At 33.7% G+C, this 15,975-nt stretch overlaps 1 protein-coding gene and 1 pseudogene across 1 annotated transcript; one reads left to right on the top strand and one right to left on the bottom strand.

Moving 5' to 3' along the window:
* Positions 1 to 7,820: 7,820 nt before the first annotated feature.
* On the bottom strand, positions 7,821 to 9,562 carry LOC140821881 (serine/threonine-protein kinase-like protein At3g51990; annotated as a pseudogene).
* A 769-nt stretch (positions 9,563 to 10,331) lies between these two features.
* LOC140822116 (uncharacterized) lies at positions 10,332 to 11,493 on the top strand. Its single transcript, XM_073182856.1, has one exon. It carries the CDS (start codon positions 10,414 to 10,416, stop codon positions 11,323 to 11,325), a length of 912 nt encoding a protein of 303 aa, XP_073038957.1. The 5' UTR covers positions 10,332 to 10,413; the 3' UTR covers positions 11,326 to 11,493.
* The last annotated feature ends 4,482 nt before the right edge of the window (positions 11,494 to 15,975 follow it).

The raw sequence follows: 15,975 nt of genomic DNA, 5'->3' as shown, positions 1-15,975 counted from the left end.
AAGGACTTGCTGAAAACGACAAAGAAAAAAAAATGTAATTTCACATGAGATCCTATTAATTTCAAATCAGAAATGTAAGTATTTGTTTGTTTGTTTATTAAGATGATCATTACATCAAATGAGAATATCCTAATATATCGAAAATATAATTAATATGGTTGTTATATTGATTATATTAATTATTACAATGATTAGTGTAATGACTCCAAAACATCATGAAGTGGTGAGACAAAAAAAAGATTTGGTATAACTGTAGTAGAATATAATGCTAGTTTATTTCCAATAATAATAATAATAATAATAATAATATATAAATATGTGTGTTCGATAGTATGGATAGTTGAGATCGAAGAGATATATTTACTAAATATGATATGATATATTTAATAAGTGGATGGTCAACTTAGCGATACTAACAAATGAGTTTCAAAATGTGTATGTGTGTGTGTTTGATATGATATATGGATATGTTAGTTGTCTCACATCAGTTGGATAAAATTCATGAGACTTGTATATATGGACTTAGCAATCTTCTTCTCTTGAGCTAGTTTTTGGGGTTCAATTAAGTCCAAGTCTCAAATTTAACAGGATATTCAATATGATAATCAATACAAGCACGGCTGAGATAGATAGACAATATTTCTCTCCTGAGCTATAGCTTTTGAGGTTTAATCAGGTCGAAACCTAAAATTTAACAAGATATTCAATACCAGAATCAATAAACACAACTGAGAAGAGATATATTCATATATTTAGTAAAGTGGACGGTGGACTAACAATTGATTTCCAAAATGATTAAAACTATATATATATATATTGAAAATCGCCTAACCTTTATATATATATATATATATATATATATATATATATATATATATATATATATATATATATATATATATATATATATATATAAGGTTAGGCGATTAATTGAAATGGGGCGCATGATATAATTTGTTACATCTATCGTCATTGTCTCTCTAATATGTCCCCACAAACAAAATAGATGATTATAATGAATCCCTGTCCCTAGATTATGCTCACTGCTAACACTTGCTATTTATAATCACTTTATTTAATATTGGTCAATCGTTTTTAGTTATTGCTCATCTCTTTATCGCTTTAAACTACAATATTAGATTTGTATCATATAAATTGCTTTAAAAAGTACCGTCATATGTTTTTTTTTTTAAAAAAAAAAATTAACCTTAAACTTTTTCCATTCTTTTATTTATTGCAAAAACCAATGGCACCCATAATAATTATATAATATATATATATATGGACAATATAAAATATATTGTATTCGTTAAATAATTTGTAGTAGTCCACTTTAGTTCCTATTTTATGTCAGCTATTTCAAAGCTCATTATTGCTTACAGCACATAACCTCAATCACGGATACCTTTTCAAAGGCAGATTGGATTGTGATTGGACAATGTTGTATGTATGTATGTATTCACGCATTAGTCTATATAAACATTTTAGCATGACTTTGGTTCATTAACATAATTTTTTTCAAATTATTTTATGTTATATTTGATTTTTTTTTATATGACGTGGTCACATATGAGTTATTGGATCAATATATATATGTTAATTTTTCATAAAAATATGAGAGACTTGTGTGATTTATTATATTGAAATAGAAAGAAAAACACTGCTGATATAACATAGATTAATCAAAATTTTTGCTAGATGGACAGAAGTTAAAAGTTCTAGCTCTAGATGGTAGAGACAATAAAATAGAAGCACCTTTCGTCCAATTGCAATAAAAAAAAATAGAAAATTTTGAGCTTTTGGCTAAAGTATGCTTGATTTGCATTTTTACAACTTATAAACATTGATTAAGATATTCTTAAAAATGATAGAAAGGAAGTAAGGTTAACTATTTTCTTGAAAACAATTACGAGAAACTGTGAACATGGACAATTTTAAAAAATGGAAAGTGTTGTATTATATACGCATCGTATTCGTAACTTATGTGATTTCTATGTGTCTCATCCAATTCGATTCGAGATTAATCGGGATCTTATGTGATTCTCGAACATAATATATTATTGAGTATATCTTTTATGAAATTGATCGACTCGATCCATACTTGCACTGAAAAATAATATTTTTTTTATGAGGCGGATTGAAGATCTGTCTCATAATTCTTCTCAAAAATTTGATATGTATGACATTTTCATATAAATTTATATATATATATATATAATTATATTTATTTTGTCGTTTTTTAAATAAATATTAAATCGTACATATTTATATCAACGATCAAAATGACATAATCCACTTTTAGAAAATTTTCATATTTATAATTATTTAGTTTGTCGATAACTAACAATATTTACCGTTACGAAATTATGGGGATCGATCTGTCCGATCAGATGGTGGGGTCGAGAGAGCAGAGCCACTCGTGGTTGCACCCAAAAGCTCTTCAAAAACCGCACAATCATTCGCAATAAGACAACTCTTTAGAAACAACACTTTGACACCCTGATGGAGGATGGCTCGGCCCGTATAGCATCTCGAGGAAGCTTTGAAGTAAGGTCATTAGAGTTAATCAGCAGGACCGTCGATCAGCAAGTTGCCGACCTCCCCACATGAAGCCGAGCTGACCTCCTACATAGAGATATCGGGACGATTGGAGATGCGTTAGCCGAGCTCCCGAGCCGAGGTCCCATAAGGTCCTGCCGTCTCGTGGGCTCATGCCTACGGGAGCCCCTACTCAGATATTAAGCGCGTAGCCCACGGAGATCAAAACCCAGAAAAGTAAAGTCCATTAAAGATCTGAATTAAATATAACGATATCTAAATCAAATCTGGGTGAAGATCTAATCAAATCTTCCGAAGATTCTGAAGATCGACACCTACCAAAACTAGGACTCTATTGATCTCCTATAAATACCAGGTTCCATTCATTGTTTTATTCGATTCATACTTTTGCACATTCTCTTTGCACGCACAGTTTTCTCTCTCAGTTTTCTGACTTGAGCGTCGGAGGGGCTACGCCGGAACAACCTTCCGGCCCCCTTCTAACACTCTTGTTTGTGTTTCTGGATTTCGAGGTGTCTGACCCGAGCTCCCTCATGATTTTTGCACTGAAAGGAGTGTAATGTTTGGACGAAGAGTCGTGTCTGTTATGAACTGAATTTCGTTTATATAATATATATATATATATATATATATATATATATATATATATATATATATATATATATATATATATAATATCTATATATATATAACATCATTAGGATCAAGAAAGTATATTTTTTTTTGTTGGATTCTGATTTGATTTTAGTCATCTACCAAATAAAAAATATCTCCATTATATCCTTAACGATATAGAGATACTTTTTATACCCCTTGTAATTTAACTTTTTAAAAGAAAACCGTTGGTGAAACGTGGATTTAGAATTCTTGCACAAATTATTCGAAATATTTTGATCAACATCCACTACCATATGTTGAGACATGTAATTTGATCATATGTTCATCTTGTATCGAATTTACCCGGGATGATAAGAACTACGGCCCATACATATTGTTGTCACATGAGATGAGAGTCGTCGATATATCCACCTGCTAGAATCGAATTAACCCGTTCAGAAAAAACCCGGCCGGATATGTGTGTACCATGGTATTTAGGGTTTATTCCTTCCTACCCCTGCAGGCAGTGCCTGTAGAGGTACATTCAAGGGTCAGAATTTTTTCTGGCCCAATTTTTATTTTTTTTTAAAAAAAATTTCCCCATAAAATTGAATCTCAGCCATTGATCCTGGGTGTGGGCACGGTCCCCACACCCAAGATCGAACTTACCGGTATTTAGATACCTATATCTTTTTCATGTCCAGTGAGAATCCCCCGATCGAGCCCACAGCATCTTCTCTGCGTTGCACGTGCTGAGCACGTGCTTCGACATGCATGTGGGTTAACAAACACCGATTAGAGTTGTCGGATCAAATATCAAATATTAATGTTGTTGTTCTGTAGCGCGTGGTCGGGTGCAGGGAATTGAGCTCTCATTCATTTCAGCCAAACTCTTGATTAATTAATAAATTAAAGATGACAAAAACTTGTATGAGATGGTCTTACGGGTCGTATTTGTGAGACAGATTTTATCTGGGTCACCTATGAAAAGTATTTCTTTTTATGCTTATTTTTTATTGTGAATATAGATAGGGTTGACCTGTCTCACAGATTATTATCCGTAAGACGGTGTGAGACCCACTCATTCAAAACTACCAATTTATTTTTTTTTTAAAGCAACGACAAGGCCAATACGAAGGTGAAAATCCATAGCAAGTAACAAACATTTTCAATTATGATGAAATTCTTGAACTTGATTGGATATCCTGAGCATCAAATACATAAATAGCAAAATTTTAAAGTCCATTTTATGAAATAAACACATAATTAAAGATTATGTAAGGTTTTTTTTCTAATTAATTTAATTTATATCAAAATAAAGGTCATATCATACTCATAAAAATAGTGACTAGTTATAGTGCAAATTGAAATAGTCTAATAGATAAAATTGAAAATAAGTTGCAATGACAATTTGGAGAAAAAAATGTTGTATAAGGCCGATTTGAGAAACAAGAGATGAAATCTTTTTCTATCTCTGTTTGACACAATTTTTATATAATAATAGTTTAAATACTCGTAAACTAAAATTATAATGAAGTATTAACTAGACTCCGTGTGAGAAGTTTTTCAGGTAACCTGAATCGGATATCATATTTGAAATTACTTTTACCACAAGCTCCAAGACTTGAAAAATTGAGTCTCTTTAAAATATTAAAATGAGATGGCCCAATAACCTAACCAATCTGACCCAACCCATTCTTTGTTGGGCCAATATTTAACCAGTTTATAGTGGGCTGGCCTATAATTCGAATAATTTGCGGAAAGATTTTGAAAATAATACTCGCGAAGTTTGGTTGGATGATAATAATGAAATGATTATGAGAAAAATAATAAAAAGAATGATTGAAGTAGAAAAATAATATATAATGATAAAATAATATTATGTTTGATATGATGATTAAGAATGAGATAACTAATAATCTTTCGATGAATTGACAAAATTGTCCTTTCAGTTTTGTGGCGGCAGTCGGCGGAGCGATGGTCCGGCTATCGGCCGACAGGAGGAGGGGGTGGCGGCGGTCGGAGGTGGTCGGTGTGGTCGGCGGCGGTGGTCGTCCGGTGGTCGGTGGAGGGAAGTGGTGGTGAATTTGGATTTATGAGAAGGGTAAAATTGGAAAAATACGATGGATTAAGAGTGCGATAAATAATCCTAGGAGTGATAAGTGATTATTTTATCACATTTAATATAACCTAATCATTCAAGGAGAGATTTACTTGGTTAAATAAAAAACGTATCAAACATGGGATTAGGTGGGTTAAAAATCATAAACCCACCTAATCCCTCCAACCAAACACTTCCTAAAAGACTAAAACTATTTGAAAAATTTATTGACAGTCTCATCTATCAATTTTGTGAGACAGATCATTGACAAGACCAGACTTATGAAAAAATATTTTTTTATGTCAAAAATATAATTTTCTATTGTAAATATGCATCGTGTTAACCAATAGCCTGTGAGGCAGTCACACAAGAGATTTACTCAATTTTATATCTCTAGCTCGAAGTCCATGACTCAACCTTGTCAAACACCAGTTGTCAAGAAAATCCTTAAAATTTTAAAAATGGAAGTTTTTGACTTATTTACTCATTGATTAAAGAGAAGCAATTTAAGGTCAAACACTGATGAGTGGAGCCTTCACTTTTGCAAGTGCTTACCCCTGTGAGAGATGTATATGAGGTCTCAAATTGAAATACACTTTGACCTGTGGAATAACATTTTTCATGCATGCTGCTCTTCACTAAATGACACTGTTACTTCAAAAATATTATGTTTTTTTTTGCTGAAAATAGTGTTTTCAAGCAAATGTATTTATTTCATGGTTTTCTTTCTGCTATATGTGTATGTTATTTGGCTGGAAATGGAATGATATGTCTCCATAACTGTATATGCAGATGCTTGGAGTTTCTGAAGTCCCTTTCTTTGCAGCTGTCTTGAAGAAAATTACAAGTATCTTGCTTTGAATGTACTGGATCTGTTAAATTACTCACAATCACACCTAAAAGTCATTTCATTTTAACCAAGTACAAGTGGGAGATATGTGGGATAAAACGATGGCGTGGAACATAGAATATCCTGAAGATATGTGCTCAGATATGACGCATGGTGCAGACAATACAGACACAGTGAAAATATGTAAATCAAAAACCTCTTGGCCGTATCCAAATCGTGTCTAACAGACACCATATCCGTATGAAAGATGAATTAACGTAGCACATTTGTCCAATGACACATCAAATAATTTTGTTGATCTGAAACTCAAGATTTTTCAAGCGTGAAACAAACTAATTGTCGAATAATTTAGACTGCAATTTCAAAGTTGGTTCTATCTCATTTCAAACCACCAAAGGAATCGCAAAAATAAAACACAAGAGTATTTCATTTAATTTGATAAAATAATGATCTTTATTTTCAAAGGAGGACTAGGAGCTCACAAGTAGGACAATGGTGGGGTAATGTTTTGAAGTTGACATGTTAATGAACAGTCAAAAAGCCAGACAGAGTAAGCGATAGGTTAACTGTGACTCAAGTTAAATCAGTGTTAAAATGAGAATTTGAAGTTAGATTTATAATTGAAATGGTCCCTCGAATCCAAAGTAAGAAAGAATTCTTTGCAGCTAAGGTGTAAAAAGACATGACAGCTTTCAGTGAGGACCATTTACAGAAGAGAGGGACACCGGCAAGAGTTCAAAAAGAAGTTGAAGAAGACAATGACAAAACATTAGAGGAAAATAGAAGACAAAAAACAAAGACATGGCACTAAATGTAGCTTTTAAATATACGGTTTTCCAAACGACCACGATTATTACGATATTAAGAGTGCGACTCATATATTTTACAGAATACATCAGAAGGCGCCAAAATTATTTTACACAGTTTTTTCAACAAACTTTAGGCTTAGAATTCTGCTGATATAGCCAACATCCTTGTGATGTAGCGTCATGATAAACTTTTCTCGATAAAGGAGTGTGTTTTTTTAACATAAGAGAGTGCTATTCAAATGCACTTTGAAACTAACCTCCACCCCATTGTAATCAAATAAAAAAGAATTATGCTGATATGGATAAGAAAAAACTATCCAATATCATCAATCATGGAATCTAAGTTAATAAGAGTCTGGGAGACTTGAGCCTTACCAAATCGCAAAAGCTAATCCATATATATACAACTATCAAGTATTTAATCTAGTCGATGTGAAATATTTAACACACATCTTTCACGCCCAGGAATGAACATGAAACATTAAGTTTATAAGACATTATCGAGTAACCCACAGACAGTCCAACACATAAGACTGGAGCTGAACTTCAATGTCAACCTCAAAAGCTAGCTCAAGATAAGAGGATGACCCAAATTCATATATATAATTCCCAAAGAACGGAATGAGACATGTAACAGATTCATACATGGAAACTTTTAAGATTGCGAAGTCAGTCAAATTATTATTTTCTGAAACGAAGACCAACAAATCACAATGTGAATATTATAATGGATAAGGATGCTGAATGGATTATGAACTCGTCTCGATTTCTTGAAGAAAAGAGAATCTTCAAATGAATATCATGATACTTGTCATGGAAAGCTTGGGAATAATGAACTCAAAATGATGGCATCGAAATATGTTTTAACTGTCAATATTATCAATGATCCTAGAATAGCTGAATACAAAGTGAAATTGGATAAAACTAGAGCTGATAAAGCAAAAATGTAGTCCAATCAAATACCATATTGAATCAACAACAAAGGTATCTTCAGACATGCATAACTAACTAGTTCCCCTTTAAGGAAGGTCTTCATCTCCATTATCACCAAGAACCATGGTCCTAACAGTAGTCCCGCTTTTACTATCAAATCTAAAACTAGGAACATATTTAGTTGATTCCATCTTAGGTCCTAAACCATCTTCCTGATTGCGAAAACTAGCTTCGCCTTTAGGACAAGCCAACAACTCCATCAAATTGCTCCTAAACCCCAGGTTGGTGTACACTCTCCCCGGAATATTGAAGGGTGTTGCATCTTTAGCATCCCTATTGTTAACACTACCATTTTCACCATAAATCCTTCTTGAATTCACTTGAACGCCTCTCGAATGAACAGGTCGCCCCATAAATCCTTCTTGAATTCACTTGAACGCCTCTCGAATGAACAGGTCGCCCCATGAACTCCACCTGAACAAGGATTAGCAAATCCATTCCAATTATGATCTGGGACCAATTTACTCAACCCACTAAAACATTGCACAACGTCCTTCATTGTGGGCCTCCTCTCCCGACAAGGCCTCACACATTTTGCAGCCACAACTGCCAATAGCTTCCTCACCGAAGGATCCTTAGGAGGTGTAATCTTGGGATCATATATACTCAACAGTTTGCCCCTCCTTATCAAAAGAATAGCCCAATCAACTATACAAGGCGGCGAATGGGCCACATCAATGGCCTTCCTACCACTAATAATCTCTAAAAGCAATATACCAAAACTAAAAACATCAGTTTTAGTACTCAAGTTATCAGGGGTCACATAGCATGGATCCAAATACCCCATCGTCCCCGCTGGTGGAGTCGACCTCAACTTATAATCATCTACACACCTCAATGCCAGCCCAAAATCCCCCAATCTTGCATTGAAATTCTTGTCAATCAAAACATTAGCAGACTTGATGTCCCTGTGAATCACAAGGGGAGTCAAAGAATGGAGCGTATCAATGGCTTTTGCAGTTTGCAAAGCCAACTTTATCCTTCTACCCCACGAAAGAGGCCGAGAGTTCGAATGCAAAACATCATAGAGAGTGCCATTGCTCATGAATTCCACCACCAAAAGGCGATCTCGGGAGTCATTATTACTGAACCCAACTATGTTAACTAATCTTGGATTCTGGAGCTTCGACAAAATCTCAATTTCATTCTTAACCTCATTCGGGTTCTCAAAACGTGGCAGTGTTTGCTCGGTTCGCCGCGGAGGACGCCTTTATGCACCAGCCCGTGGCTGCCTCTGCCCAGTAGTTTGGTGTCTGAGAAATTGTTCGTGGCTAACTCAAGTTCTTTGTAATTAAATTCTTGAATTTTGATAAAGGCGAGTCGGTGGTACATATTTGCTGATTCTGCCTTGCAAGAGAGATAACCCATCGTCAAAATCCAGAATTTCTAAGAATTGAGCGAAGATTGCATGCGTAATCGCGACTCTACTTTCGAATTTTGGAAATTGGAGTTGGGAAAAAGCTAGAAATGGAGGATGAAGCAGTAATAGCTGGAATTCGGGTCAGCTAGAAGTGGATTTATTGAATTTTGAACATATTCTTGAAGAATTAATAATATCATTAAAATTTGTTAGAGGCCTATTCTATTAAAATCGAAGTTGTTTAACCTCAACATTATGTTGTCAAATGTTAGTTTCATGTAAATGTAAGAGACCCGCATGATCCAACGTTTCTTTCGCACATCCTTTCTATATATACGTAATTACATCGTTCAGAATCTCTTTTGTGAAAATATAAGTTTAACTTTTTTTTAAGTTTGACGAGGAGAGTCATTAAAACTGGATCTCGAATTCAATTTTTTTTTCTAAACTGGAGACATTGATGTCAGATTCATCGGCTAAATTTAACTTTTGATAGTATATTGGATGCTCTATTTTTTGGGTTTGTTTTTTTTTTAAAAAAAATTTATGCAGAAATATTTGTGTGTTTATTTATTTGAAATAAATTTGGTGTGAAAGACATTGGACAAATGCTACTTACTAATCAAGTAGTGCTACCTACCCGACCAACTAAGTCCTCCGACCTTCATGTTTGTTTTGGGCCTAAACTTGACCCACATTTTCGGATCGAACCCAACCCATTTTTTAAAACCAAGCTCAGGCCCTAGCCATGTTCTCAGATTGCGGCAATCTCAAAAAAGAGAAAAAAAATGTTTGTTTTTGTTAAAAACACCCAAATTTGGACAAAATGGATACAAGAAATAATCCATTTAAATACAGCAGAAACTTGGTTGAAATATCTTTGTAATGCAAAAGATATGGAGTCAGTGATTGTTTTCCAATAATTCAATGTCTTTTTGGCCGATGGAGAGAGTAGCTCTTCCTTTAAGCACAATTTTTGTTGGGCATTTTACAGTACAAGGCAAGTTGATGAATTCGGAACTTTAAAAAACAAACATAAATTCATGATACAACCTAACTATATCAACCAACCCACCATCTATTTCTTTGAAACACAAACGAATTTCAAGAGAAACAAAATCATCAGTTGTTCCAAAATAACAACATGGGAGGCACCCCAGGCCATGTATCACTTGGATTTGCTTTCATAATCATTGGCCTTTGGCATCTTTTCAATTGCACCAAACTTCATGTTCTCAACCCAAAGTCTTACACAACCTTGCCTTGGTTCCCACTTCCAAGGCTTAAACACTTCGAACTCATTTCAATCATGATAGTTTCAGTAGTTTTTGTGTCGACGGAACTTTTCGTGGGGCGAACACCGATACTCCTAGATGGAACCATCTCCTCCAAGAATGTCCCACATTTGGAACACTCAGCCATATCTATGTCCTTTTTTGTCTCATCATTTCTCAGCATTGTTCTTGACAAAATCGCGCCCCCAGCTCAACACGGGCTAGTTTATTTGCTCCAAGCCACTGCATTTAGCCAACAAGTACTGATTCTCCATCTTCATTCAACAGATCACATGGGAGTGGAAGGGCGATACCATTGGCTACTTCAGATGGTCACATTTGTGTCACTGATCACTACCCTTCTGGCCATTGGGCACCCCAAAAGTTTCTTGAATGCATTTGCAAGAGCTTATAGTGTTATTCTCCAAGGCATTTGGCTTGTGGTCATAGGCGTCATGCTGTGGACACCACAATTGATTCCTAAAGGTTGCTACTTGAAGTCATCGGACATAGGCCGAGACACCGTTTCCTGTCATGGGGAACATGCCCTAGAGCGAGCCAAAGCGTTGGTTAACATTCGGTTTGGTTGGTATATGATGGGATTAACTATCTTTTCAACGTTGTTTTATTCGATAATGAGTAGATTATATCACCCTCAAGAAAGGATTGAATATCAACCATTGTGTTACAAGAGTGGAGAGCAAGATGGAGGGAAGTATAATGATGAGAATGTACATGAGAACAAAAATTGTGTCTCGGTTAGTAGTTGTCTCCCTATGTGAAACAAACTGTTGAATTATGATTTTTTAAGATAGAAAACACAACATGGATTCTGTTGCGGGAATCTTAAACGTGATTGATTTTTCAAAATAAGTAAAATCTAAATAAGCAATCCATCGAAAACATATCTCGCACTTCCATTTGAGACCTAAATAATAATCCAGAAGATCTCTTCCACCATTTTAACTCCTCCTTTTCAATAATATTTTTAATTTGTGTGAAAATCAAACAAATCTATATATTTGAGACATACTCCAGTTCATATTTGCATGTTTAACTTCATGGAGTGCTTCTGAAATTGAAGGGCATACCGTGTTCAAAACCAAGATACACCTTTTAAGAGTTTTAGCCTTTTTGATCATCTTTACTGACGATGTATGTCTTATAAATAAAGTGCATGAAATTTACTAGTTCTTAAACACACTCACTCTCTTGTCCAGGCCCCCTGCTGGTATCCATAAAAAGAAGGCAATTGAGGGTGTAACACATTCCAGCAGTTCTTAGACTTTAGTGGGTTTGCAATGATCAGTTTCTGCTTTTTATGTCTCCTGTTAATTATTCTGTAATGAAGTATTACCATGAAATGATTTCAGCTCACTGAGTATGATTTCTTTTCACCTGCACGATCGGAAAATGTCTTCACAGTTGGATTGTGTTTATTCTCGCATAAACGTTTCAAGAAATGTCGATTCAAATCCGGTTCACTTGATTAAAAAATCAGTAATTTTTAGTCTTTTAGCTTATTTGTATACTTCATTTGAATGATATTGAGGGAATTGCAAAGAACTTCTCAGGTGCATAGCTTGTCCATTAGATGTGCTATTTTGGTTGTCTAGACGGCATCTTTATACTATTATTGAAATAGATTCTGGCAGGCTTCTGTGAAAATTACAATGGTGTACTGAGACCAAGAAACTTGAGTTATCGTATGTATTTGACAGTGAAGAAACACAGATGCATTGTGTAGCATCCACTATCGTAATATTTACATATTCCTAAGTGATACAAACTACAAAGAAATTCTAATGTATTTAATCCAGAGGAATGACTGGATGTGTTATAAAATATATATAGAGAACTTACTTTTCAGAAAGTTACAGATTCATCTTCCCGAGTCTACATGTTCTGTTTTGTGAGACGAAAATTGTCTAGCAGTTGATTTCTGGCCGCCAGGACTTCAGAGAACAGGTTGTTTGATGATTGTTTCTCTACATCCCGCACCAAATTTTCCACCACCTCCAACCTCGTCTTTAGTTTGTTGAATCCCTCCTCCCATCTTTTGCCCGATATCGCCTCGGGGACCATCTCCAGCATGTCATTTAACTCTTCGACCTCTTTTGCAACACACTTCAATTCTATCATCCGACTAAATCTCAAGTCCAGGCTTTTGATCAACGAGTCTTCGAACCCGTCCGAAATTCTTCTTAGTTCCTTGTATGGTTCAGCATCACTGCACAAAAGAGAGAGTGTTAAACCAAGTGCCCAGTATCCGATCATTTTTGTCACCGTCAAAGCTTCAAGAATCACAGATTCCTTCTCCGAGAATGGCTTCTCCTCAGTCACGAATAAGCCCGTTTCCTCTTTCAACTCCAATCCTATATTTCTTGAAGGGATTCTCATGAAATTTTGCTCCGCAGAATATTTTTGATTTTCGAACTGATTCAGGGCATGTAATATTGAAATCTTGGATTCATTGAGGTATGCAATAGAGGAGGTAATGACATTTAACAGGTGCAGAAAGTTTAAGGTGATGTTGAGGTAATTCTCGATGGCTCTTCCACCCCATGAACTCGTGGGGTAGTCTATTTCCACCGCCAGCTTAGCTAAAGCCTCAGTGGTAACATGTATTAGCTCAAAACATTGGGATAGCTCAGCCAGTGACAGAGGATTCGATCCAGTTTCGTTTAGGAACGAGGCTCGGCTCACGAAATTCGATATTTTTGATCGAAAATCGCATAAAGATGCCCATAAGGCCTGCGAATTCAGATGATCTTCCAGCTTGGAAGAAAATATGAGGGATTGGCTAATTTTTCGAAGTACAAGTACAACGGCAAAGAAAAATCTTAACTAATGGCATTCTTTGTTTTGGTTGTTTGGTGTTTATATATGGTGGACACACATTATTTTGCAAACTAAGTGGGCATGAAACCATCAAAGTCAGCTTGTGACTTGTGAGTTGCTTTGCATAAACATTTTCTTTAATCATTAATTTCAAACAAAACCAACAACATGCATATGGTTTTCTCTACTGTTTTGAGAACTTTGTGTTTTAATCATTTTATTTATTACTCTTCGATGTGGATTGTGTAAAGTACGAGAGTAATGCAGTGGTCTGCAAACGACACTAACCAAGGAAGTCGTGTAGAACTTTATCGTTCGAAAAATTATTGGTAGAAAAAATCAAATTCGTTATTTTAAGACAATTCAGACATATATTCGTATATATCGTTTTCGTTACGTTATTTGTAAAGCGTGATCCACATTTAAAGAAAAATAAATAATTTGATATAAATTAGTTGGGTAGTCAAATATTCTTATCCGTATCAGTGCGTGTTAATTCTTTATTAGCAACACATCTTTGATCTTCTTTTCCACGCATTAAATATTTTATTTGAAGTTCGAAGGCTGAAAGGTCAGTCTTTAAAAGATCTTAACACAAAATCAATAATTTCGGTATCTTTAATTTATTAATAACGTAATATTTTGAAACTTGGCTTGCAATTTAAGTGATTGTTTCCGATATTTTTGATTTTTCATGTGAAAGAATTACTAGTTTGGGTTGTCACGTCACTTTTGTTATAAAAGAAAAATACGCTGTTCTAGCATTGTACAATATTTCTTCTTATTTATAAAAGATAAAAACTTACGTGAGACGGTCTCACATGTCGTATTTTGTGAGACATATCTCTTATTTGGGTCATCCATGATAAAATATTATTTTATATGCTAAGGTATAGTTCGTTACACATGATAGGATAAACATGTGATATATAATATAAGGATAAGTTAATGATAAATAAGATGTATGATATTATATTTAATGTTTGGTATGATTTTAATAAGAGTTATTAAATTTATATATTAGATTGTAATGGCAAAATTAACCTTATCATAATAAATTTTATAATTTCAAAGTTATTGCTTGAGTTCATATTTTTTATCTGTCATGTGTCGATAGTACTTGCATGATTTATTTATTTTTACCTAATTTTATATATTATATAATATGATAATTGAGCCCTTGATTTTTTGAGTCAAATCAAATATCAATTTTTATGGTTAATCGAGTGATAATAATAATTTTATTGAGATTTATAAAAATTATTTATATAATTATCTCGAATTCATTTATATAATTATCATATTATATAATATATAAAAATAAATAAAATATTTATTTGATTTTAATTTCTACCTACTAGCATAGATTTATAAAAAAATCATTTATAAATTGAGGGTAATTAAGTCATTTGTAGTGTATTTTATCATTAAATTAAAATTATCACACCTTCTAATTAAGATATTTTATCCTTCTAAAAAATTATTATCAAGGGTCCATGATATTATCATGAGCTTTTTAAAAAGGTACCAACCATGGGATAAGGAGGATTATTTATCAATCCCTCTCTTATCTCATGTACCAAACTATGCCTAAGAATATTACTTTTTATTGTGAATATCAGCAGGGTTGGTCCGTCTCACCGATAAGATTCGTAAGACCGTCTAACAAGAGAACTACTCTTAATAAAAATATCATACGATTGGACCTGATCTATTACTAACACATATATTTTTTAATCTTTATTTAAATATTTGAAAATTTAAATAGTCATATCACTCATAAATAAAATTACTATAAGAATCTAATTCTTAAAAAGTTTTAATTTTCTTATAATCTCTATATTTTTTTACACAAAATTTAATATGTATGCATGATATATAAAAATAAAGGATAATTAAAGATGATCATCATAACACTATGATTCCAATAAATTTTATAATGATAAAGATTACACAAAACCAGATTTCGTTAGATATCACGTGCAACGTCTTTATGATATAAATTGGTGACGAATTAGACGATACTGATTAAATAGAAATAACACAAATCGTGATAACAAATTAGAATGTTTGATTAATTTGGAGTACTATATGTTTCTGTTTTGTCGCCAACGAGGATAAATGAAGATTGATACGCAAAATTAGATCATGCATCATCACAAACAAGAAAAAAATAATATACTTCCTTTTTAATTTTTATATTTAAGCGTATGAAAAAAACATATGAAATCTGATCAAATTATAGGAGTTGGGTTGACAATATCTCAATTCGCCCAAATGAGAGTTAGCCCCGTCAACTGACAGTGTGACAGATCGCACGTCAGCCGCACTCTCTTCCAAACGACAGGTTGTAATGTTAATATCAAATGATCTTCATAAATTAATATAATTTTATTTTTTTATACTCGTGACGATGCATAACTTAAAAAATAAGAAGTGTTGTACATGTTTGGGTAAATCGAGCTATTAAGTCCATGACGATTAATCTCATCCAAATGCAACAGTTAACAAGGTACACAATGCAACGTCAACTTAAAACAAATATTAATAAAGAAATTTTATGTATAAAAATATCCGTTACTGGACCAACA

This window comes from Primulina eburnea, unplaced genomic scaffold (genome assembly GCF_022965805.1).
Source record: "Primulina eburnea isolate SZY01 unplaced genomic scaffold, ASM2296580v1 ctg739_ERROPOS11973397, whole genome shotgun sequence".
In the NCBI taxonomy this organism is placed as follows: domain Eukaryota; kingdom Viridiplantae; phylum Streptophyta; class Magnoliopsida; order Lamiales; family Gesneriaceae; genus Primulina; species Primulina eburnea.
The sequence above is the reverse complement of the archived record's forward strand: the minus strand, read 5'-3'. Positions and strand labels throughout refer to the sequence as shown.

Coding starts and splice junctions, on each gene's coding strand:
- LOC140822116 (XM_073182856.1), top strand. CDS start 10,414: ATGGGAGGCACCCCAGGCCATGTATCACTTGGATTTGCTTTCATAATC.